The sequence below is a fragment of the Elgaria multicarinata genome, chromosome 8, assembly GCF_023053635.1.
Source record: "Elgaria multicarinata webbii isolate HBS135686 ecotype San Diego chromosome 8, rElgMul1.1.pri, whole genome shotgun sequence".
Classification (NCBI taxonomy): Eukaryota; Metazoa; Chordata; class Lepidosauria; order Squamata; family Anguidae; genus Elgaria; species Elgaria multicarinata.
This window is the reverse complement of record NC_086178.1, coordinates 2,488,065-2,513,720: the sequence shown is the minus strand read 5'-3', so window position 1 is coordinate 2,513,720 and position 25,656 is coordinate 2,488,065. Positions and strand designations below refer to the sequence as shown.

Below are 25,656 nucleotides of genomic sequence, written 5' to 3'. Positions count from 1 at the left end.
TCCCCTCAAGCACCTCTTGTCTGCCTCGTTCTGCCCAAAGACGTCTTTGCAAGATTTGCCTCCACTCGGGCTCCAATATTTTCACCATGCTCAGTCATGCGCAGCACCAAACAGCTGACATGTGCAGTTCTTTCTTCCTCCCCCCCCCACCGCCTGCGTCGGCCCTGCGTTCATGGCTCGCTGCCTTGCCCAAGCCCCGTCAAGCAAATGATGCAGGGGCCGGGGGCCAACTCCCCAGGAACAACCTCCACCGCACCCCCGAGGGTTTTTTTCCCTCCTCACCTCATTAAAGATTGAGGCTCAAAAACAAACCAATTGGAGTAGGAAAAACAGAACAAACTCGCTTTCCCAAAAGATCTGGCCAAGTGTGCACATTCCACAAGTGGAATCCTACTACGAAGATGTGCGGAACAGGCTTGACTGTATATATTTGGAACAAGAAGCTCCAGGGAAACGTTTGCCTTCTTCTACCTTCCATGGACTGACGTTGCCTTCGGCCACATTTGGCTGGTAAAAGTGTGGCTTCCTGGCACGGCCATCGAAGTAGGAAGAGAAAAGGGCCGTTTTATGAGCTGGGCAGCACAGCAGGGCAGTGAGGGAAGACGCAGGCCGCCTTCTGAACCGCTGTAATTATTCAGTGGCTACATCAAAAGCCTTTGCTGCCCATGTGCTGCCCTGGGGCTTGCTAATGACTTACTTGCCGAGGAGTTTGGTTCCAGAAAGGCGCACGGCTGAGGAATCTGCTGTCGCTCCCTTCCCCCTTGTGCAAACTTGTACTCAGGCACTCCTGCCTGCCACCCGTGGCAATATGCGTTTGTTTGTTTTCTAAATCGCTTGGATTTCATATCATAGAATCACAGAATAGCTGAGTTGGAAGGGGCCTACAAGGCCATCGAGTCCAACCCCCTGCTCAATGCAGGGACCTAAATGGCTTGGGACCTCGATACTTGAGAGAACGCCTCTCCTTATATACGCCTGCCCGAGACCTTAGATCTGTTGGAGGAGCCCTTCTCCACATCCCACCAATGCAACATATACGTTATGATGGGACACGGGAGAGGGCTTTCTCTGTGGCGGCACCCCGACTGTGGCATGCCCTCCCCTTGGAGGCCCGATTGACGCCAACGTTGATTTCATTTCGACGCTAAGTAAAAACGTGGCTTTTTAACAAAGCCTTTGATGGTTAAACTCACTGGCACATTGTTTTAACTGTCTATTGCTTTTAAATTATATATTGTTTTAACTTGGATCATGGTTTAATTTGTTTTTAACTGTGCATATTGTTTTATACTGTTATGTTTTTATCTGTACACCACCCTGAGATCTTAGTGATATAGGGCGGGATAAAAATATTTTAAATAAATAAATAAACAATGCACGCTACTTTAGAAAGCAACTAAAATCCACCCCAGCCCACAATTCAGGGGCTTCAGACACTTCTAATACTGGTAGTTGTGCCGTTCACATCTGCCCAGTAATAATTTGGGATTAAATTGCTGCCAATTTGCTTCTCTTGACAGCTGGTTCGGAAGCAGAATGTGCCAAGAAATGGGTGCATGAGGGGCTTTCAAAATTCCTGTGGAAGAAGAGACATTTTTTGAGGAATCAGGTGACTGGCAAGTAAATGCCACATGCCGCTAGTTGTAAATGCCACCTTTTTAGAATTTCTGTGGCAGTCTCCTGTCAGACGCCTGGCTGATTCACAATTTCTGAACTTCAGGGATGCAAAGTATAGCTGGCCAGCATCATTTGACTCATCCAGCTAGGCTATGCAAATCATAGAAGCGTAGAATAGAATAGCAGAGTTGGAAGAGGCCTACAAGGCCATCGAGTCCAACCCCCTGCTCAATGCAGGAATCCACCCTAAAGCATCCCTGACAGAGGCTTGTCCAGCTGCCTCTTGAAGGCCTCTAGTGTGGGAGAGCCCACCACCTCCCTAGGTAACTGGTTCCATTTTCGTACTGCTCTAACAGTCAGGAAGTTTTTCCTGATGTCCAGCTGGAATCTGACTTCCTGTAACTTGAGCCCGTTATTCCGTGTCCTGCACTCTGGGAGGATCGAGCAGAGATCCTGGCCCTCCTCTGCGTGACAACCTTTCAAGCATTTGAAGAGTGCTGTCATGTCTCCCCTCCATCTTCTCTTCTCCAGGCTAAACATGCCCAGTTCTTTCAGTCTCTCTTCATAGGGCTTTGTTTCCTTAGAGTTTCCGTGGCAATTTCATGTGTGATCTGATCAATGCACATTTTCTGAACTTTTGGGATGCTCAGCGCAACTGGCCCACATTCTTCGATTCATCCAGCCGGGCTAAAGCATCTTTAGTCCCTCACGGTTTATTTCGGTCCCCTGTTAATTTTAACCATCCTGCACATGGTGATATTTATCCAAGGCCAAGAGCACCGAGTGACAGCTCTGCAATGAGGAAGCCGCCCAAAGCCACCCAGAAGCTTTGCACTCTGCCCCCCACCCTCCCCAAACACTGCTTGTACCTAATTATTCAAGAACTAGATGCCAACAAATAGCTCAGATTCCTTATTCCGACAGCAATTACTCCTTGGCTTTCTTTATTTCAAGCATAGCCTGTGATTTGGAATGACAGGCAGAACAAGCGGGGGGGAGGGGGGGCTCAAATTTGGACAGCATCTGGGATTAGAAAGAAACAACTAAGGACTGCATCTGATTCTTAAGGTCATAGAATAGCAGAGTTGGAAGGAGCCTACAAGGCCATCGAGTCCAACCCCCTGCTCAATGCAGGAATCCACCCTAAAGCATCCCTGACAGATGGTTGTCCAGCTGCCTCTTGAAGGCCTCTAGTGTGGGAGAGCCCACAACCTCCCTAGGCAACTGATTCCATTGTCGCACTGCTCTAACAGTCAGGAAGTTTTTCCTGATGTCCAGCTGGAATCTGGCATCTGGTCAGAGTTGCTGGTATTCCGATCTGTCTTGAAGCCTTACTCTGTGGGTGTTGAACCAGGGGCCACGTTCCACTTTGGAGAAGCTCTTAGAGGGTCGTGTTCTAGTGGTGGGTGGAGCCAAAGGCAAAAGGGGAGGAGCCAAAACACCAGCATATTTTAGCTTAAAGCTCTTACTGCCAATGACTAAGCCTTGGGACCAGCATTTCAACCTTTGAGAAAAGGGGAAAATGCATCTGGAAACAAAGCCCTATGAAGAGAGACTGAAAGAACTGGGCATGTTTAGCCTGGAGAAGAGAAGATGGAGGGGAGACATGAGAGCACTCTTCAAATACTTGAAAGGTTGTCACACAGAGGAGGGCCAGGATCTCTTCTCCATCCTCCCAGAGTACAGGACACGGAATAACGGGCTCAAGTTACAGGAAGCCAGATTTCGGCTGGACATCAGGAAAAACTTCCTGACTGTTAGAGCAGTACGACAATGGAACCAGTTACCTAGGGAGGTGGTGGGCTCTCCCACACTAGAGGCCTTCAAGAGGCAGCTGGACAAGCATCTGTCAGGGATGCTTTAGGGTGGATTGCTGCATTGAGCAGGGGGTTGGACTCGATGGCCTTGTAGGCCCCTTCCAACTCTGCTATTCTATGATTCTATGCTCTCCCCCCTCCCCCCATGCACACATACACACACATATCCAAAACTGTGCAGGACCTTTTATCCTTTACTTTGCTGATGCACAGTTGTGCTTCTTCAGTTTATAAAAATAGAGATCTGCTGCATTCCTTGACTGTCTTCTCTAATGACGTGAAATTGGGGTGTGTGTGTGCTCTCCCTATGAGAGGTCAGACAAGAACAAACATAAATATAAAAACTTTATTTTTATATATATTTTTCAAAGCATATAAACTTAACTCCTGCCTTCAAAACAGGAAATATACTACTACTAGCGATGGCAAACTTTTCTCTCGCTGCACAACATCCCAGGAGGAAGGAGGGTGGTGGCCCGCCATTTTTTTAAAAAAATTTTTTTAAAGGAGATGAGCGCATGTGCGCTCCAACGAACAGTCCGTTTAATCAAATACTCGTGGAGAGGAGGGAAGAAGCCGGGACAGGCAGCCACACCTCCCACAGTCTCAGGACGATCCCGAGACCGTGGGAAGAATCGGATTTTCCCAGGGAGTACTTATCCCTGAGAAAACCCGTTTTTGTCCCTCCTTCCTCCTGGGAGTCCCTGTGCATCATTTGGAATGCCCAGGGACTCAGCCGTGACCAGCCCGCATTTGGCGGCTGGTGCAGAAACAGCCTTAGTCACCGTTGGCGTGTTCCAGGCGGTGGTCTCCCGGCCCGGTGGCCATTTTGCGACGCATGGCCTTGCATACCCAGTTCTTCACTCAAGCTGACACGGACAACTGAACCCCGCAGCAGCGCCACAATGCCCAGGCAGAGAGCGCCTGGCCAGCTGCTTTGGCCCTGTCTGGAGCCTGCATGATGCCCGGGGGGGGGGGGGGGAGGAAGCAGAAGCTCTTTTGCAGGGATGTTGAAGACACATCTCCTTCAAGAGATTTTCCTCAGCTGCCCTTTAATTTTCAAAAGCACAGGGTAGAACTGCCCACGTTGCAGCTGCGTCACTGATGTGGGCACTGGGCGAGTCTCATCTCCTTCCAAATCCGCCCACTCTTAAAAGGGACCCCAATAAATGAGAAGCACAGCTAATCCCACAATACAGCGATGCCTGGGGATCAAACCCACGGGTGTGGCTTTCAGGAAAGAGAAATGCAGACCAGAGAGTTGCCACCACTTACTTTTGGATAACGGGCGCAGAGGTGCAAAAAAAGCCTGTTCGCTTTTCTCTTGCAGATGGTTCTGCCTTCGTAAATACTGGCCTTGTGCATTTAGGCCAATTCTCACCGATAATGTGAGCTTTTCATTCTTGCTTAGCCTTTCCTGTTCAAATCATAAACTGGCTATTCTACATCATGACAGGCTATTAAGAACATGAGAACATCGGAAGAGCCCTGATGCTGGATCAGCCCAAGAGTCCATCCAGTCCAGCACTCGGTTCACATGGTGGACAACCATAGAATCATAGAATCATAGAATAGCAGAGTTGGAAGGGGCCTACAAGGCCATCGAGTCCAACCCCCTGCTCAATGCAGGAATCCACCCTAAAGCATCCCTGACAGATGCTTGTCCAGCTGCCTCTTGAAGGCCTCTAGTGTGGGAGAGCCCACCACCTCCCTAGGTAACTGGTTCCATTGTCGTACTGCTCTAACAGTCAGGAAGTTTTTCCTGATATCCAGCCGGAATCTGGCTTCCTTTAACTTGAGCCTATTATTCCGTGTCCTGCCATTCAAACCGCTAAACCAGATAGTTATGGCACATCATACCTCATTCCCCAGCCCACTACCACCAACATTCGTCTGAGAATACTTCTGCAATCCTGACACTTAACTGCAACGGACAAAGCAAACCTAGGTATGTCTACTTGGACATAGGCTCCATTGAATGCAATGACACTTACTCCCAGGTAAATGCATACATGCTTTCAGCCTACGTGGCACTGGCTTTAGGAGCAGAAATCAGTCTCAGTTATTCATGACAGCTCAAAGCAGGAAGGCCCGGGTTTAATTTCTCTCTCTCTCTCTCTCCTATTTGCCATCCCAAGCAGCCAGCGGGCTTTCTCGTGTAGTCTGGCCAACCCTGGAAGTAAGTGAGCGGGGGAAAGGTCAGTGCAAGGAAGGGTAAGAAAGTACATTCCACACAGTCCCTTCCCCTCGGGTGGGGGGCGGGGACGCTGGTGACTTCAAAATCCAATCCTCTCTCCTACAAGACAAAGAAAGCAAAAGTGCAGACACACAGTGCCCCCCCACCCCCACCCCTTCGGGAACGACAGTTCAGGATACAGGACAGGAAGTCTGGCCTAACCTCATTTCCTTTACAGCTTTCCAGAAGTTAAACCCCGGGTCGAGATGCAGCTTGCATGCTCTGTGCAATAGCGGGTGTATTGCTGCAGGTCGGTTACAGGGAAAATAAAGTCATAATCCCTTTCTCTGCAAAGGGATCATCTGCAATGTGAATAACGGAAATGAGATGATCCCGGTGCAAATGTCCCCTGTGGGTTTTGTAAAGCGTTCCAGAACATGTTGTCTCTTCGCCCTTTTTTTGCAAGAGATGTTCGTCCGCTGTCTTAGCGGTTATTGCAAACGGCTAGACAAATCCATGGAGGGGATCTATCAGTTGTGATTCGCCATCAACGCTAAACAGAACCTCTCTGCTCAAAGGAAGTCCATTTCGGCAAACCAGAACAGGGAGACACTACGGGAGCCTCCCACAACCTCGTTCCCTGCAAATGCGTTAGACAACAACACCCAGCATTCCCAGCCAATATGGATGCCCAGCACAAATGGATGCCCAGCACAAACTCGATGGCCTTGTAGGCCCCTTCCAACTCTGCTATTCTATGATTCTATGATTCTATGGAGGACACTAGGCTGGAGAAGGCAACAGACTTTATGTTTTGCTTTTGAGCTTTCTGATAAGGACAGATGAACCGGACAGTTCTGCTTTCTCCCACATTCAGATTTTTTAAAATCTCAAGTTCTTTCCCTTCCAAATATGAAGAACTCTGCAAAGTTGGGTAAACAACAACAACAGAACAACAAAAGGAGGCTAAGGGGAGACATGATAGAGGTGTACACAATTATGCCTGGTGTGAAGAATGTGGAGAGGGAGACAGTTTTCTCCCTCTCTCAAAATACTAGAACCCAACGAGGTCACCCCATGAAGCTGATTGGTGGGAGATCCAGGACAAATAAAAGGAAGGACTTCTTCACACAGTGCAGAGTTAAATTATGGAACTCACTACCACAAGATGTAGTGACAGCCACCAATTTGGATGGCTTTAAAAGGGGGTTGGGTCAATTCCTGGAGGCGAAGGCTATCCATGGCTACTAGCCCTGATGGTTGTGTGCTACCTCCAGTATTCGAGGCAGTAAGCCTGTGTGCACCAGTTGCTGGGGAACATGGGTCGGAGGGTGCTGTTGCACCATGTCCTGCCTTGTGGGTCCCTGGCCAATGGCTGGTTGGCCCCTGTGTGAACAGAGTGCTGGACTAGATGGACCCTTGGTCTGATCCAGCATCAGGGCTCTTCTTGTGTTCTTATATAACAACCCCTTTTCTATCCTTTAAAAGCATCACTGCAGCTTGGCTGAGCACCTGCAATGAAGAGTTATAACTCTCATGTACTTTAGAAATGCCTATCCAAGCAGCCAGGGAAGGGCACCTGCTCTGCATGAAGAAGGTTCCAGGTTTCATCTCCTGCCATTTCCAGGTTGGACTAGGAAAGAATCCCACCTGAAACTCTGGAAAGCTGCTATGAATCCATGTTGACAATACTGGACTACATGGACCAAGGGTCAGAATCAGTATCAGTTAGCTTCCATTGCCCCATTTTTACCCAGGCAATACGTTGGGAATTATACAATGTTTCATCATGGAACTTCTTCCCAGGGGCCTTGGTGGCCATATCTCCAAAGAACTTTTAAATGCTAGGAAAAAAGGAGGAAATTAAGACGCTCTTGGGTGACCACTATCAACCAAGCATTTCTCCACACATCTGAACATCTGCCCTTCCCCACAGGAGAGTTTTTCCTCCTCCAGAACGACCAACAAAAGCCACGGAATTTGCCTGGGTGGAACATACGGCCCAGCTGAAATCAAACTGAATCGCCTCTTTTCTAGGAACTATCATCTAAATGAAAAATAGCTGCTCAAACTAGATAGGAAACATTTCTTGTATAAAAGGTATTCCTCTTTGGAGCCAAAAGGTTTGCATTCACTAGTGGTGATGAGAATAACTTAATTGTGCCAGAGTACCTTTCCTAAAGGTTCAAAACTCTTGCCATACCTTATTCCAACACCCTTTAAACAACCCTGTAAAGTAGGCAGGCATTACCCTCTATCAAGTTAGACAGTGGTTTGTCTGAGGCCACCTAGGAAATTCATGGCTAATGTAAGACTTGAACTGGGATCTTTCCATTCATTGGCAGTACTCTAAAGACTATATTAATCCAACTCTAAAAGAAGTCCATCTCACGCGGTGTTCCTGGGGCGTGGTTGTTCATGGCACTGCAGCCGTAGGAGCAGAGGTTACCCTGTGCAACTAGAGATGGACAGGACAATCTATTTCTGGTCTATGTCAGATTCAGATGTGTTCATTCATAAATCTGTTCAATCCAGTTTCTGCATTAATCTGCAAATTTCATAAACATCTGCACAAAAGTTCATGTCGATTTAAATATAAATGTATTTGTACATGTTCTCCAACAAGTCATGCTTTTCTAAATATAGTTTATCCCAAAACACAGATTTTATATGCATTTTTGGTACTTTTTTTGAGCCAAAAATTGTAGTCCAGAGAAGTGTGAAATCCAAAGGAGGGCTGCATTCTGATTCTCACATTAGTCCAGAAGGTACAGATGAGGTTGGCTCATTTTGAAATGCAGACTGAGCACAATCCTGAAACACTCCAACTTGCAACTGTAATGCCAAATGCATCCATCTCCCTTCAGGGCTGAATTATTCTCTGTTTCCCTCAAACAACAGCACGACAAGTTCAACATTTCCAAAGCAAGCTTGAAGTCCATGAGATGGCATCTGTCCACACTCACGACCCGTGCTTAGCAATCCGTTCCCTGCCTTACTTTCCCAATTGTCTATTTTGCCTATGCAACTCTGAAAGATGACATCATAATAACTACGAGTTTAGTGCACTTCAAGAACATAAGATGAGCCCTGATGGATCAGACCAAAGACCTCTCTAGTCCACCATTCTGTTCACACAGTGGCCAAGCACATGCCCCAATGGGAAGCCCTTGAGCAGGACTGGAGGTCAAGAATCCACTCCCACTATTGTTCCCCAGAAACTGGTGTATACAGGCTTACTGCAACCCTGTCCAGGGCAGGATCTACACTACTGCTTTATAACAGTTTATAACAGTTTTGACAACTGTTCGGGCCCAGGACACACTGCATATACAGTTTTCAAACTATTTTCAAAGTGTCATATCCTGCTTAGTGTAGATCTGGCCCAGAAGACATGCTAAGCCAAATGGATAAGTATTTTGAGCTAAACGTTATGGCTTCACGTGTCATGTGAACCATTCCTAATCATGGAGGCTACATAACCATGGTTTAAACATGCTCACTAACCCTTTGCTGCAAAAGGGTTAGTGCCCTAACCATAGCTTAGCATGTTGTCTGAACAGGCCCATTCTCTGATTCTGGGGATAGCACATAGCCATCACGGCTAGTAGCCATTGATAGCCTTCTCCTCCTCATGGAATTTATCCAACCCCCTTTTTAAAGCCATCCAAATTGGTGGCCATCACTACATCTTGCAGTAGCAAATTCTATGGTTTAAGCCTATGCGGCAGGGTCTTGCTATTTACTGTTTTACTCTGTACAGCACCATGTACATTGATGGTGCTATATAAATAATAATAATAATAATAATAATAATAATAATTATGCACTGTGTGTGGAGGAGTCCTTCCTTTTATCTGTCCTGAATCTCCCTCTAATCAGCTCCTGTTGGGTTCTGGTATTATGAAAGAGGGAGAAAAATGTCTTTCTATCCACTTTCTCCACACCACACATAATTTTGTACACCTCTATCAGGTCTCCCCTTAATGGGTTTTTTTCCTAATCTAAACAGACCCACACATTATAACCATTCCCCACAGCAGAGTTGCTCCAGCTCACTGATGGAGTCAGTTCCCTAGGGAGGTGGTGGGCTCTCCCACACTAGAGGCCTTCAAGAGGCAGCTGGACAACCCTCTGTCAGGGATGCTTTAGGGTGGATTCATGCATTGAGCAGGGGGTTGGACTTGATGGCCTTAGAGGACCCTTCCAACTCTGCTATTCTATGATTCTATGATTCTGTGATCATTTTGGTTATCCTTTCTGCCCAAGCCTGCCCATTTTGAACATCTGCTGACGAGGTATACATTTCACTCAAGTCCAGTCATGAATGGAAGATTCCATGGGGCCACGTAGTGCTTAGTGTCAGAGTTGGGCTAGCCGAGACTGAGGTCCTTGAGTCATTGGCAGCAGATTTCTTAATGAGTCGTCTTGAGTGGATACTTTGAACATCCTTTTTTAGGTGTGGTGATGAGAACTGTACGCAGTATTCCAAGTGGGGCTACTCCATAGATTTAAATAAGGGCCGTGTGATTGTGGCAGGGTTCTGTTTTGGTTTTCCACCTCCTTTTGTAATTATGCCCTTTTCACAGCAGCTACACCCTGGGTTGACATTTCCATCGAACCATCCGCCACAACCCAGAGATCTCTGTCTCGATTAGTCACCACTAAGATCACATCCATTTAAACATGAAATCGGGTTTTGCCAACATAGATCACTTTACACTTGTTAATGCTGAACCGCATTTGCCGTTTTGATGCCCATTCTCCCAGTTTGGAAAGATTTTTTGGAGCTGTTCTCAATCCTTTTTTGTTTTAACTAGGGCTGTGCTCCGCTTCTCTTCGGGTCGGAGAAGCAGAAGCGGATCGGGGTGCTTTACCTCCCCTTAAGGTGGAGGCGAAGAGGATCGGGGGGGGCAGCGGAGCATCAAGGAGCGGATCGAGATGAAGGAAGATCCTTTGCCTCGATCCGGAGCTCCGAAAAAAAGGTAAGGGGGCCTTACCTGGCTCTGCTGCCACCCGTGCGGTGATGGCAGCAAAGCCAGGTAAGGGGACAGGGGGGGATCTTACCTGGTCCGTCGCGGCCCGTCGCCGGCTTCACTTCAGCCCGTGGCTCAACCCGGAAGTGTAGGCCCTGGGTTGAGCTGCGGGCTGAAGTGAAGCCGGCGACGGGCTGCGACGGACCAGGTAAGTGGTGTGCGCGAGGGGGGGCTTACCTGGCCCTGCCGCTGCTGCCGCAGTTCATGTGGCAACGGTGGTGCAGCCAGGTAAGTCTATGGGTGTGTGTGGGGGGAAACGGAGCTCCGATTTGGATCTGGAGCTCCGTAACGAAGTAGACCAGGCCACAGGCGGATCGTGGCGGGGCGGATCGGGGGGTCCGTGCACAGCCCTAGATTTAACCACCTTAAATAATTTGGTGTGATCAGCAAACCTGGCTACCTCACTGCTCACTCCTAATTCCAGATCATTTGTGAACAAGTTGAAAACCAATACAGACCCCTGTGGGACCCCATTGTTTACATCCCTCTATTGTGAGAATTCACCATTTATTCCTACTCTCTGTGTTCTGTTCTTTAACTTAAAGCTTAGCTGCACTTAAAGCAGCACGGCTGTCTTGTTGCCTTATCTGAGCGAGGGCACAGATAGGGAGTCCCTAAATTTCTGAGTTAACACCGCACGCTTCCGCGGTTTGATCCTCCGTCCTGCCTCCACCCTGCTGCCTTTCCCACCACACACCCCTCCTTTTGAACAAGACAGGAATCTCTTTAGCAAGGTCCCGCGTCTGGCAGCGGAGAAAGTGCAGCAGCAGCAGCGACACAAGCAACCATGAAGGACACAGAACAGAGAGTTCCCAGCATGGCAATGTTCAGGTTCTCTCCTCAGACAGACCGTTCACAGTTCAAATTACTGTACAGTGCATTAACTTTTCATCCTCAGCCCAGGCGCGTGATAGATCAAGACACACTGCAGAGTCACGGTGACCAGTGTTTCTGCAAAACAGATGGATGGGAGGACCCGGGGCAAAGGATGCCTCCAGGAAGAGATACAACCCCAGGGTCGAGGGTGGGCCATGCCGCCACACCAGCTTTGGAGAGCCAATCAGGGGGCACAGCCAGGGCCCCTCTGGTTGCAGGTAACTTCAGTGCAACCTACCCTGGGGGAAAGAATGATGGGGAATCTTCACTTTCTTATGCATAGTAACGGAGTCCCTGGTTCTCAGGATGATTAGAGGGGATAGCGGGGGGGGGGGGCAGTGCACAGGCCCTCGAAGGCAGGGGAGAGGCATATGGATGACAGGTGTACCTCCTAGGTGCCCAGTAGGTGAACACAGGGACATCAAGGGAGCTGTTTTGCCCAACAGAGGGACGGTGGTGACCACAGACGAGGGGCTTGAGAAAATGTCCATAAGGAGGAAGGACAGGGCTGGGTGAGAGAAGAGCAATGTTCCTGGATCATCAGGGGGGTGGGGCAGGGCAGGTGGGGGGCTGAATGGGGTGGGATGGATGGAGGCCTCCTGCAAGTAGGTGTGGGGACCCTGGGAGGGGGAGGGGAGGAGAGACTTGGGGTTCCAGTGTAGCAGTGAGGGCACAGAGAAGGAGTCCTTCACCTGGACAGGAATACTGGGCCAGGGGCATCTCTCTCTTCCTCGTGGTCAAGCTCCGTCGATTTGCCGAGAACTCGTGGCGGTGGAGGGAGGGCTGCTGCGGGAGAGGCAGGAGTGGGCAGCTGGGGTCTACAGGGAGCTAAGAGCCGGCCCGGGGACGCCGAGGGAGGCGGTTTCACTCTCCCCCCCCCCTCCCCGGCAGCTGGAGGGAGGAGGGCAGCCGGAGGGCCGGCAGGTGGCTGGCTGAAGGCATCACCCCAGAGGGCTTCTCCCCCCTCCCTCGGGCAGGGTCTAAGGAAGCCGACCCACCGCGGGCGCGGGGGGGGGGGGGCGCCTTACCTGGATGTAGGCGTTCTGGAGGTAGCTGTAGGGCAGGCGGCGCTGGAAATCGGCGCGGACCTCGTCGCTGGCCAGGTGCCGGGAGTCGGCGCCGAGGCCGGGCGCGGCCCGCCGGCAGGAGCGCAGGCAGCGCGCCCGGCGCAGCAGCGCGCCGGCGGAGGGCAGGTCCCAGGCGGGCCGGCCGTGGGCGTGAGCGCGGGCATCGGCGGGCGTCAGCGGCGCCTCCCGACGGCAGCGCAGCCCGCAGCCCAGGCGCGCGTCCCGCAGGCGGCGCTCGGCGCTCAGCGCCCGCTCCAGGCAGCGCGCGGCGCCCGCGAAGTCCGCCCGCGAGTGCGCCTCCACGCCGGCCGCGTACAGCGCGTCGAAGGGGGGCTCCGGCCCGGGCCCCGGGGGGCAGGCCCACGCCTCTCCGGCCCCCGGCGCCGCCAGCACCGCCAGCGCCGCCAGCAGCAGCAGCGCGGGGGCCATCCTCGCCCGGCTCTTGGGGGCGGTGGGAGCCGTCGAGGATCGGGGCCCGGGGGGGGGGTCGCAGCCTCTGGAGGGCGGGGGAAGAGATCAAAGCCCAGGGAGGGACGGAGCGGGGGGCGCAACTACATCGGGGGGGGGGAGTCGGAGCAGCCGCGGGCTTCCAAGGCGTTACGGGGGGGGGGGCGGTGCGGAGCGGTGCGCGGGTCCCCGAAGGCAGGGGCCGATCTCGGCCGGGGGGGGGTTGGCAGCGCGAGTCGTCCGCCGAAGTTTCTCTCCGCCGCGGCGAGGACTCGGGAGCGCTGCGGGGCGCCGGGCGGGGTTGTCCCGGCCCGGCCGGGGGAGCGTCTCTTTCCCGGCGGCAGCGGCGGCGGCGGCGCGGCGACCCCTCCGTCGGCCACGCGACCTTCTCCCGCGCGCCCGGGCTGCAGCTGAGGCTGTGCCGGAACCGGCAGCCCTTAAAGGGCCGGGCGCGCCTCGGCGCTCCGCTTCATTGCCTGGCTGCCTGCTTCGCCCTCCCCCGCTGGAGGCAGGCAGGCAGGCAGGGAGGGAGGGAGGCAGCGGGGAGGAGGGGCCGGGCAGGGCCGTCCGTCCGTCCGTCGCGGGGGGCGGGAGGCAGCAGGAGCGGGCCGAGGCCGGCCGGGGTCTCCCCCTGCTGTCTGCCCAGGAACCGGGGCCGGCTGGCTGGCGGGGGCGGCAAAAGACGGAGCCCGAGGGGTCGGCTCGACTTGCTATTTTTTTTAAGGGGGGGAGGCAGAACGAGAGATGCCCCCCCCGCGTCTTTGCTGTTCACCTGGAGTAAAGGTGGGGGGACTTGCAGAAGTTTGGGAGGGGGCGTCGCAGCTGCATTTGTACGCAGAGGGTTCCAGGTGCGATCCGCTCTCCCCCCCCCCCCGCATCTCCAGGAAGGACTAGGAAGGAATCCCGCCCTAGTACCCTGCAGAGCCGCGGCTGCCAGTCAGAGCCGGCAGTACTGGGATAGGATCAGATCAAGGGTCTGACGCTGAATAAGGCAGCTTTCCTGGCTCCCATTTAAATGCTTCATCTAGCCAGAACCGTGAGCACCAGACTCTTGCAATGTTTTTAGGGAAAGGGCCATAGCTCAGCGGTAGAACACCTGCTTTACCTGCGGAGGCTCTCAGGTGCCAGCAGCTCCAGGTAAAGCTGCGGAGGGAAAGGAGGGAAAAACGAAACTGCCTGAAATCCTGGTGAATCTTTGCTGAAGGCCAGTGTCAACAATACTGAGATAGATGGATTGGGGAAGTGTGTGTGTGTGTGTGTGTGTGTGTGCTGTGTGTGTACACGCATGTGGACTTCCGGGACGCTGAATCCCTGAGATGATCTAGCAGGAGGCCCTTGAGGTTGCTACAGGGCCAAGGTGAGAGGAAAAGACTCAGCAGCACCCCAATCCTAAACATATTTACTCAGAAGTCAGCCACACGAGAGGTGTGCCACTGCTAGGAACATCCTTCCTCCCTGGGGTAATTATGGTTAGGCCTGCAGCTTTGACAACCCTTCATCGGACCATGGAAGAGCGCTTGGGATTTAAGTCCGACCTTTGTCAGGGGCTCACCTTGGGCCCGTCCTTGCCTCCAGCCTGTTTGTTCCAGCAGCAGCAGAAGAAGTGTACAACCAGCTGTCAGGTCCTTTGCCCTTGGAAATAAAAGAGAAGAAGGATCTTCCGTTCGAAAGCACTTTACATCACAATTGAGCAGGGGGTTGGACTTGATGGCATTGTAGGCCCCTTCCAACTCTGCTATTCTATGATTTATGATTACGGCTGCCCAGGAACCAATAAACACAACCCCAGAACAATGAATCATTTGTTCAGTTACTAGAACGTGTAAAAGGATGATGCTGGCTATAGTACTGAGCATGTGCAGAGTGCACATCACCCACCCCACTGAGTATCCACAGCCTGAGAGTCATATGGGAATAGGCAGCAGGGTTTCTGTTACAGAGATCACCTCTTCCTGGTAAATCTGAGCAGGTTTGGGCTGAGATTCTTTGATCCTCTTGATACAATCCTCTCCCTCTTCATAAGGCTAGAACTTGGGACCATCCAAAGAGTGGGAGATTCAGGAGTGAGAAAGGAAGTGCCTCTTCACACAGGACATGGTTAAACTATGCCCTGTTGTGGGGTCTGTTGTTGCTAGCAGAGATGCAGAATCAGATGCCAACTCTGTCCCCATAAATACCCTGCCAACACTATTACAGGTCCTAATAATGCCACCCACAATATCTGTTCATCCACCTATTCATTTATTTATATTATTTATTAATTACATTTCTATACTGCCCAATAGCCGGATCAGACCAATGGTCCACCTAGTCCAGCACTCGGTTCACACAGTGACCAACCAGCCATCAGCCAGGGACCAACAAGGCAGGACATGGTGCAACAGCACCCGCCCGCCCATGTTCCCCAGCAACTGGTGCAAACAAGCTTATTGCCTCGAATACTGGAGATGGCACACAACCATCAGGGCTAGTAGCCATGAATAGCCTTCACCTCCAGGAATTAACCAACCCCCTTTTAAACCCCCCCCCCAGTGTCTATCTCTGGCCTTAAGATGTGTGTGTTTTTTAAAAAATATTTATTTATTTATTTATTACATTTCTATACCACCCAAAGCCGGAGCTCTCTGGGCGGTTCACATGTGTAATTTAGCTCAGCAATGCATGGATGTTTCTGCTTTCACCTAACAATTGTTTTTGTGAGTGCCCCGTTATCAACATAATGATCACCATCTGTACGTCCTGCATTTCAGTTCCCTCACTGTTTACACACATACACACACAACCACTTGTAACAGTTCATTCATCTGATGAAGTGGACTCCAGACCACAAAAGCTTGCACCATAATAAATGGGCCCCAAGGCTTGGATACCTTTGCCCATTTGGTGTTTTATGGGTCTCTGATGCCCTGAATGTCTTTTGTTCCATGGTCACAAGCTGAGTGGAGATGCTTGAATTAGAATTTATCACAGACTTCTTTCTTTTTATGAACAAGCTCCACACATATCACTGTATGTTAACTCTTAAGAGCCAATTATTCAGTTATATCACACCTACTTTTTTCCCCTGGTTTTCCTCCACTATTTCTAGCTCCGTTTCATTAGTGCATCAAGCAAATGGCCCCTTTGATGTGGGTTTGTGGTATTGCACTATAACAATGAAACCTCCCTTTCCCTTGTTTCCTCTTCCACTCCACCCCGTCCCTTCTCCTTCCACCATCAGTTCATTGGTTGTAACATTGGGATGGGTGGGGCTCCTTCCCCCCCCCCCTTTCGCTCTGGCTTTGTTGTCTAATGTTTTTAACAACACCGTGTGCTGGAGGAGGAGAACAGCCCCGCCCTCCCTTTTTGTCAGCAAGCCCTCCCTTCAAAGCACAGCAGAGGACATAGTGCGAGGACGGTAATATCTGGGTGAAGGAGGGCGCTTTAATCCCACATGGAGGAAATAAACCGGACTTTCCCCACTGGAGGAAAACACAGAAAATGGAGGGGAAGAGGCGGGGCATGTCTGCAAGACAGGCACGATGTCATGTGAGTTCCATGCTGCAAAACCACAAACCGGGCATGACAACGCAGATGTGATGGAGCACAGTGTCTTCCAAATCACGTCACATCAAGAGAGAGATAGAGGCCTGGTTCAGACAACACACTAAACCATGCTGCTTAACCACAAAATGGTTGAGGAAATGCCAGAGAGAATGATGCTCTTGTTCCTTAAGCCAACGGACGGGACAAGAGCATTCTCTCCCCACCCCACCCCGCACTTTGCATTCCCAGGACACCTGTCACTTTCAGCCAAAGGTTCTTTCCAGCTGGGAGGAGGAAGCAAAAGCACTCTGCAACTTTCCTTTGTCTGGTTTTTGAGAGGGCATGTAGGTCCCACAGCCTCACTTACCTCCGTTCAAAAACATTGGCTCTGTCAGGTGTCCCAGTGAAAAGGGAAGGGCTATTTCAAGAAGGACGCAGACAAGCTGGAGCGTGTTCAGAGGAGGGCAATGAGGATGATCAGGGGTCTGGAAACAAAGCCCTATGAGGAGAGACTGAAAGAACTGGGCATGTTTAGCCTGGAGAAGAGAAGATTGAGGGGAGACATGAGAGCACTCTTCAAATACTTAAAAGGTTGTCACCCAGAGGAAGGCCAGGATCTCTTCTCGATCCTCCCAGAGTGCAGGACACGGAATAACGGGCTCAAGTGACAGGAAGCCGGATTCCAGCTGGACATCAGGAAAAACATCCTGACTGTTAGAGCAGTACCACAGTGGAACCAATTCCCTAGGGAGGTTGTGGGCTCTCCCACCCGAGATGCAGCTGGATAGCCATCTGTCAGGGATGCTTTGAGGTGGATTCCTGCATTTATTTATTTATTTATTTATTGCTCTCTGGGCGGTTCACAAAAATTAAAAACATTCAAAGTATAAAACAACAGTATAAAACCATAATATAAAATAGAATATAAAATCTCAACCAGATAAAAAGAGCAGCAATGCAAAATTACAAATTTAAAACACAGAGTTAAAATTTATTTATAGACTGTTAAAATGCTGGGAGAATAAAAAGGTCTTCACCTGGTGTCTAAAAGCATATGATGTAGGTGCCAAGCGAACCTCCTTTGGGAGCTCATTCCACAGCCCATTGAGCAGGGGGTTGGATTCGATGGCCTTAGGGCCCTTCCAACTCTACTATGATTCTATGGTTTCTCTGGTACTGCCCACTGTGAACTTCTACCAAGTTGTAGAAGTTCACAACACCAGCTAGCCCAATGGTTGCTGGAATTTTCCACTATACTCATGTGTCATTTTAAAAATAAATCTTCAGCTATGATTTATTTATTTATTTATTTATTTTTATTTATTACATTTTTATACCGCCCAATAGCCGAAGCTCTCTGGGCGGTTCACAAAATTAAAACCACAATAAAACACCCAACAGGTTAAAGCACAATTACGAAATACAGTATAAAAAGCGCAACCAGGATAAAACCACACAGCAAAGTTGAATATAAGATTAAAATACAGAGATAAAACAGTAAAATTTAAATTTAAGTTAAAATTAAGTGTTAAAATACTGAGTGAATAAAAAGATCTTCAGCTGGCGACGAAAGCAGTACAGTGTAGGCGCCAGGCGGACCTCTCTGGGGAGCTCGTTCCACAACCGGGGTGCCACAGCGGAGAAAGCCCTCCTCCTAGTAGCCACCTGCCTCACTTCCTTTGGCAGGGGCTCATGGAGAAGGGCCCCTGTGGATGATCTTAAGGTCCGGGTAGGTACATATGGGAGGAGGCGTTCCTTCAGATAACCTGGCCCCAAACCGTTTAGGGCTTTAAATGTCAATACCAGCACTTTGAATTGGGCCCGGACCTGGACTGGCAGCCAGTGAAGCTGGAAAAGGACTGGCGTGATGTGGTCTCGCCGGCCAGTCCCAGTTAATAACCTTGCTGCCCTATTTTGTACCAGCTGAAGCTTCCGGACTGTTTTCAAAGGCAGCCCCACATATAACGCATTGCAGTAATCCAAGCGAGAGGTTATCAGAGCATGGATAACTGTAGCTAGGCTACAGATTTCCAAGTGTTTCTCAGCTGCCAATGCAGCCACCCCATCCCCAGTGGAAGGATTTATGACATGAATGTGTCTGGGAGCATACAGTACCTGGGGGGGTGGGGGGGTTTCCAATTAGGGAACACCTGTCCTTACAAGTTCCAGGTTTATACAACCGGGGGGGTGGGGGGACAGAACCAGTTGGTTGCAGAGCAAACTGTTAACTTTGTGCCAACACTCCAATTTGACAGGCCTCGTAGGGATCGGGTGCAGCCGAGAAGCCAAGGTGATTCTCTTACGCCATGTATTATCTGCTTCATGGCAGCAGTTCCTTCAAACCTTCCCAACTTGGAGAGAAGGGATTCCTATTGCCAGGTGGCTTCCCCAGCATTTAATTGAACTAGCTTGAGTACAGCTGGGAGAATTTTGTTTCTGGCTTCTTCTCCGGCCTCTTGTCTGTCAGTACAAAATTTCACTCCTACCCTTATACCTAGGATCTCCACTTCCCCGCCACAAATAAATCACCAGGGATCACAGCCAGCCAAAAGAAGGAATCCGTGAAACATCTCACTTGAACCCACTTCAGCTGTATGTCCATTTCAGTGCCTCACTGGTGTTCTCCCTTTTCACCTCTATGGAGTCTGAGCTGCCAAGAAATTACTCAGAGTGGAATCATTCTAAAGCAAATGTTTGGTGTGTGTTTTCTTTTACATTTTTTCCTCCAAAGAGCTCACTCTTGCAATACAACAGAACCTTTTTGGGGTCGGGAGGGAATCTCCCCATTTAAAACAAATGAACAAATCAAGTCTGCTCAAAATTAGGGATGATTTAGACATTCTGTTCAAATTTCTCTCTGGAGTCTGGGGTTCTCAGCCTGCAGTTCTGTAGAATCATAAAATAGTAGAGTTGGAAGGGGCCTACAAGGCCATCAAGTCCAACCCCCTCCTCAACGCAGGAATCCACCCTAAAGCATCCCTGACAGATGCCTCTTGAAGGCCTCTAGTGTGGGAGAGCCCACAACCTCCCTAGGTAACTGATTCCATTGTTGCACTGCTCTAACAGTCAGGAAGTTTTTCCTGATGTCCAGCTGGAATCTGGCTTCCTTTAACTTGAGCCCGTTCTTCCGTGTCCTGCACTCTGGGAGGATCGAGGAAAGATCCTGGCTCTCCTCTGTGTGACAACCTTTCAAGGATTTGAAGAGTGCTCTCATGTCTCCCCTCCATCTTCTCTGGGAGTAAGCTCCATTGAATTCAGTGAGGCATATGTCAGAGTAAACTCATATGGGATTGCAGCCTTTCTTACGTCATCTTATTTCCAAACTCTTTAGAGACCACCATGCATGCATGACCTGTATTTCCGTTCTCATCTTTCCCCACAATACTCTCCCTGTATCTTACACACATAAATGCTTGTGCGCATTGAGCATTGAAAAAGAAGCACAAAGAGGAATCTAGATGTGTTCTTATCTGATCCTGGCCACATCTGTTCCCCCATCCATGTGCTTGCCATCTGAGTATGTACTTTTCTGATGATTTGGTTGGTTGCTCATGTATGTTCACCTCAGTGATCACTTGCCCTCCTTGGTAACAACTGAGCAGGGAGGAAGATAAAAACCTTGGAAGGAAATGGAAAACCTTGACAAACTGTACATGCAACGAGGAAGGAATTAATTCTAGAAAACTTCCATGTTAAATCAAAAGAAACACTACACTGAGTTGAGTGCACTTATGGAACAATGCTGGCGTGGAACCAGGAAAATGTGCTCACAGAGCGTTTCATGGAACCCAAATCAATAGCAAAAGTTCCCTGAAATTGACCAGAAATGGGTTGGGCATTTGATGAAATTTTAAAATCCATCCTAAATGTGTAAAACAAGACAGCAATCTTAAACACGACATTGCAATCAAGATTTCTCACCAAAGAAGTACATTTAGGATCATGATAGCCGACTGCACACAACCCTATATTTGAGAAATAGACCCCATGAAATCAGTCACCTAGGGAGGTTGTGGGCTCTCCCACACTAGAGGCCTTCAAGAGGCGGCTGGACAACCATCTGTCAGGGATGCTTTAGGGTGGATTCCTGCATTGAGCAGGGGGTTGGACTCGATGGCCTTGTGGGCCCCTTCCAACTCAATGATTCTATGATTCTGTGATTCTAAGTACAAAGAGAGGGATTGTGCATCGCTTCCTCACCCCTTGCTATTGTGCAACATCCCACATTTTCCCCCAGCTTTTGAGGGTTCAGATCCAGAAGTTTCCCTTGGTCAACCCTCCTTGAAACATTCCATGGGGTGTCCATCAGCCAGGATGCACATAACTTCCTCCAGTTTCTTCTGCCTGGTCAGACTGGCATTCCTGCCTCCCAAGGGCTTCCCTCCCATTTTTCAACCGTTCAAAGCTGGAAAGCATGTGTAATGGTGGTGGCTATATGAGCAATGCTGCACGTCTCCTTCCAGCTATAAATCAGCAATATCAGTGGTAAATTGAAGGAGCCCTCAGCTGCCCAGGGCTTCTTCCATCCTGGATGAAAGGAATAATTCTCAGCAAGCAACAACCCACCCTGTGTTCAGTGGCTGTTGGTCCCAGTTCCTGCAATGTTGCTTTGAAGGTTTATTTTTCTAGTGGCATTAATAGATCCATATGAATGTCTAAAAGCAAACTGGCAGAAGCCCTGCTCCTTTGATATCTGCATGACAGGCAGAAATTCAACATGTGCAGATGTTCCTTGACACAGAGGTGCTGAGCAGGGCAAAACTCCACCAGCTGAACATCTGGGAACCAAGCCATTGTTGATAAAACAACCGTAAAGTAATGAACAGAATGGTGCAATTTCAAACCATTTGTCAATGCAAGGAGGCTGAGAACACTGTTTAAAATGGTAAAGGTCAATTTACATAGTGTATTTACTACAGGACAGTGATTCAAAAATGTATCAGTGAGACAAATAGTGGTAACAAAAGATGAAGTTCTCAACCTTATTGACCAGTTGAAAGCAAATAAATCACCAGGCCCAGATGGTATCCCTCCTAGAGTACTCAAAGAACTCAAATATGAAATTGCCGGCCTCCTTACAAAAATATGCAACGTGTCTCTAAGCTCAGACTCTGTGCCAGAGGACTGGAGGATGGCCAACATAACACCATTTTAAAAAAAAGGATCAAGAGGTGTTCCAGGAAATTACAGGCCAGTTAGCGTAATGTCTGTTCCAAGTAAATTGGTTGAAAGCATTATTAAAGACAAAATTAATAAGCATATAGAAGGACAAATTCTTATGAAAAAGAATCAGCATGGCTTCTGAAAAAGTAAGTCCTGTCTCACTAATCTACTAGAATTCCTTGAGAGTATCAACAAACATGTAGACAGGGGTGATCCGGTGGACATTGTTTACTTGGACTTCCAAAAGGCTTTTGATAAAGACCCTTTTCAAAGACTCCTGAGCAAACTTAGCAGTCATGGAATAAGGGGGAGAGGTCCTCTCGTGGATCAGTAACTGGTAAAAGAACAGAAAGCAGAGAGTAGGGATAAATGTAAATTTTCCCAATAGAGGGAAGTAAATAGTGGGTCCTACAGGGATTTGTATTGGGACCAAGTGTTTTCAACTTGTTTATAAATGATCTGGAATTAGGAGTAAGTAGTGGCCAAGTCGATGACACCAAATTATTTAAGGTGGTTAAAACAAAAAGGGATTTTGAGGAGCTCCAAAGGGATCTCTCCAAGCTGGGACAAAAAGGTATCCAAATAGCAGTTGCAGTTCAATGTAAGCAAGTGTAAGGTGATGTGTGTTGCAGCAAAAACACACACAACCAACTTCAAGTATAACCTAATGGGATCTGACCTGGCAGTGACTGAACAAGAAAAAGATCTTGGGGTTGTGGTGGACAGCTCCATGAAAGTGTCCACCCAGTGTGCGGCCGCTGTAAAGTAGGCAAATTCCATGTTAAGCATTATAAGAAAAGGAATTGAGAATAAAACGGCCAGTATCCTACTGCCTTTATACAAATCTATGGTGTGACCACATTTAGAATACTGTGTACAGTTCTGGTCACCACACCTAAAAAAGGATATCATAGAGCTGGAAAAAGTGCAGAAAAGGGCAACTCAAGTGATTAAGGGTCTGGAGCATCTCCCCTATGAGGGAAGGTTACATCAACTGGGACTGTTTAGCTTGGAAAAAAGGAGGCTGAGGGGAGACATGATAGAGGTGGACAAAATTATGCCTCTCCCATAATTTTTCTCCCTCTCCCATAATACTAGAACTTGGGTTCATCCCATAAAGTTGATTGGTGGGAGATCCAGGACAGATAAAAATAACTTTTTGCACAACATGTAGTTAAATTATGGAATTCGCTGCCACAAGATGTAGGCCACTAATTTGGATGGCTTTAAAATGGGTTTGGATAAATTCCTGGAGGAGAAGGCTAGCAATGGCTACTAGTCCTCATGGCTAAGTGCAACCTCCAGTAAATCTGTGTGCACCAGTTGCTGGGGGACTTGGGTGGGAGGGTGCTGTTGCACCGTGTCCTGCTTGTGGGTCCCTGGTCGACAGCTGGTTGGCCACTGTGGGAACAGAGTGCTGGACTGGATGGACCCTTGGTCTGATCCAGCATGGCTCTTCTCATGTTCTCATCACAGCTCCACTTTCATGGGTCAGTTGGCTTGTATCACAACAACCAATTACCAAGGAGTTAGGAGACCTGGAGTTAGGACCGGTGTCCTCTTTTGTAGTGTTGCATTGCCTCCTTTTTAGCCATGCGTAAGTGGCCACACTGTCTACAAGGCCGTCTAAACCAAGGAGAAAACCTCACAGCCTGGACGGGCTTGTGCAGAAAACTGCCCAGAGATCCGCTTTTCTCAGTCGTTACAAGCTGACAAGGCTGCCATTGGACCTGGAGAGGACTGGGGGGTAGAAACCCACCCCACCGCCCCCCACTCCATTCTGACCTAATAAAAATGAAGGCTTGGGTGCTTCAGAGCCTCAGAAACTTGGAGTGTTATGTACCATCACATTAAAAATCAGTAAAAACAAAGTTTGGAAAGAACATCCTAAGTACACTAATTCAAGCCCACGCCACTGCCTGCCAACGAGACATGCCTTTGAATGTCACCTGAGTTAACCCCTTTGCCTGCATTCCTTCTTTGGGAGTTTACGAAGGCAAAACCCAGCTTCATTGTGAACAGCGTATTTCACTTGGAGAAGCTGCTTGAAGATCCCCACCCACCCCCACCCCATTCATTTCTGCTCTGGGATTCCTGGGTTCGATCACTTTGTTGTACAGCCCATGGCACACTGGAGGCATTGAGCAATTTCATTCTCCAGTTGTTGTTGTTTTTGTTGTTATTATTACTATTTATATCTCGCCTTTTCCCCAGTACTGGGACTCAAGGCGGTTTACAAAATTAAAACATGTACAATTAAAAAATATAAATATAAATTTACAAAAGTTAAAATAGAATTAAACCTACAGTAAAATTAAAAACATGTTAAAATTAAAAACTGTAACAGGTCAAAAGGGGGGGGGGGGATCCAATACATTAACACAGGTCCAGAGTAGCTCCAAAAGCCTGCTGCAACAAAGAAGTTTTTGCCTGCCTCCAAAACTGTAGCACAGAGGGAGCCAGCCTAGCCTCCCTGGGAAGGGAGTTCCAGAGCCTTGGAGCAGCCACTGAGAAGGCCCTGTCCCGCGGACCCATCAGGCGTGCCTAGGATGTTGGTGGGACTGAGAGAAAGGCCTCCTCAGAAGATCTCAGAGCATGGGCAGGCTCATAGGGGAGAATACAGTCTTTTAGATAACTTGGGCCCAAGTCACAGTTGGATTGAGGATCCACAGTGAATCAGGCCGTTGCTAGAAGAGGCGTTATCGTGGTGTGAGGCCCAGTCTCCCTCCTGTGAATTCAGATGACACACAGGGGATTCCGGGGTCAGGCCGGGCTAAGACCTCCCTTAACCCGGGATAAGCGGATTCGCTTATGGCCAGGCTTTTCCGCAGCCCTGGCCTGAAGCTGGGGCTGCGGAAAGTCTAGCAACTTCCGTGGCTTTTCCCGACTGCTCGCTTCGCGAGTAGCCAGGAGAAGCCACAGACTGGGCACAGCACTTATAGGAGCGCTGTGCCCATCGGGCCGGGGGGGGAATCATGGGGGGGGAGATAGGGGCCGGGGGAAAGGCCGGACACAGCAGGAGAGGGGGGGGAGAAGAACGGGCATGGGCATCAGAGATGGGGGGCGGGGAAGAAGAACGGGCATGGGCATTGGAGATGGGGGGCGGGGGAAGAAGAATGGGCACGGGCACGGACATCAGGGACGGGGGGAAAGAAGGACGGGGGACAAGGCATGGTGGACAGGGGGGAAAGAAGGACAGTGCATCGGGGACGGGGGGAAAGAAGGACGGGGACAAGGCATGGCGGATGGGGAGAGGACGGGCGAGCGAGCGGGCAGAGGGAGCAGGGGACCCTATATTTATTTATTTTTAAACCTACCTTTTCCGGCGGTGCGCTCCTGCACACATGGCCCTTTAAGATTTAAAAAAAATGGCGGACGCAACGGGGCTTTCTCTTGCCCCGTCGCGTGTTACATCTGGAAAAGGGCGACGGGGCGCGCTAGCTGTAGCGTGCCGTCGCCCCGACTCCCGGCCGGATTATCTGGTAGGTCTAGCAAGGCCCTCAGTCTCTTCAGCCAAACCTGTTAATGGATCCTTGGCGTGATCTAGAAGCCTGTTGCTGTGCACAGAGGCTCTGAGGTTGGAGGCTCCAATGTCAGTGGAGCAGTGAATCTGCTCTGGGTTTCAGTTAGAACCTGTCAGAACTCTAAAGTCTTCCACACCTTGGACAGCTCCTTCATTGTTCTGACCGGGTTCTGACTGAAACCGGGAGTAGATTCACTTCCCCACTGCCACCAGCCTCCCCCGCGTTCAGCTCTACACGGAGTAGCTCTTGTCGAGGGCTTCACGTTATGTTCAATATTAGAATCTCGTACACTTAGTTACTGCACTGACTGAACTGTGAGGAAATGAATTGTGAGTTTGTAAGGGCCAACGAGAGGCAAAAAGCTTCAACTCCAGTCCCAGGACTCGCTGGTTCTTGTCCCTTTCCAGG

The 25,656-nt window shown here is 49.6% G+C and overlaps 1 protein-coding gene across 1 annotated transcript in view; it reads right to left on the bottom strand.

Annotated features, from left to right (window-relative positions):
- The window catches only part of P3H2 (prolyl 3-hydroxylase 2), a 141,977-nt gene extending 128,959 nt beyond the window's left edge, over positions 1-13,018 (bottom strand). The window contains exon 1 of the mRNA XM_063131751.1: positions 12,551-13,018. Within this exon, the coding sequence (XP_062987821.1) occupies positions 12,551-13,018 (468 nt within the window). The remainder of the gene's footprint in view (positions 1-12,550) is intronic.
- Positions 13,019-25,656: the final 12,638 nt, after the last annotated feature.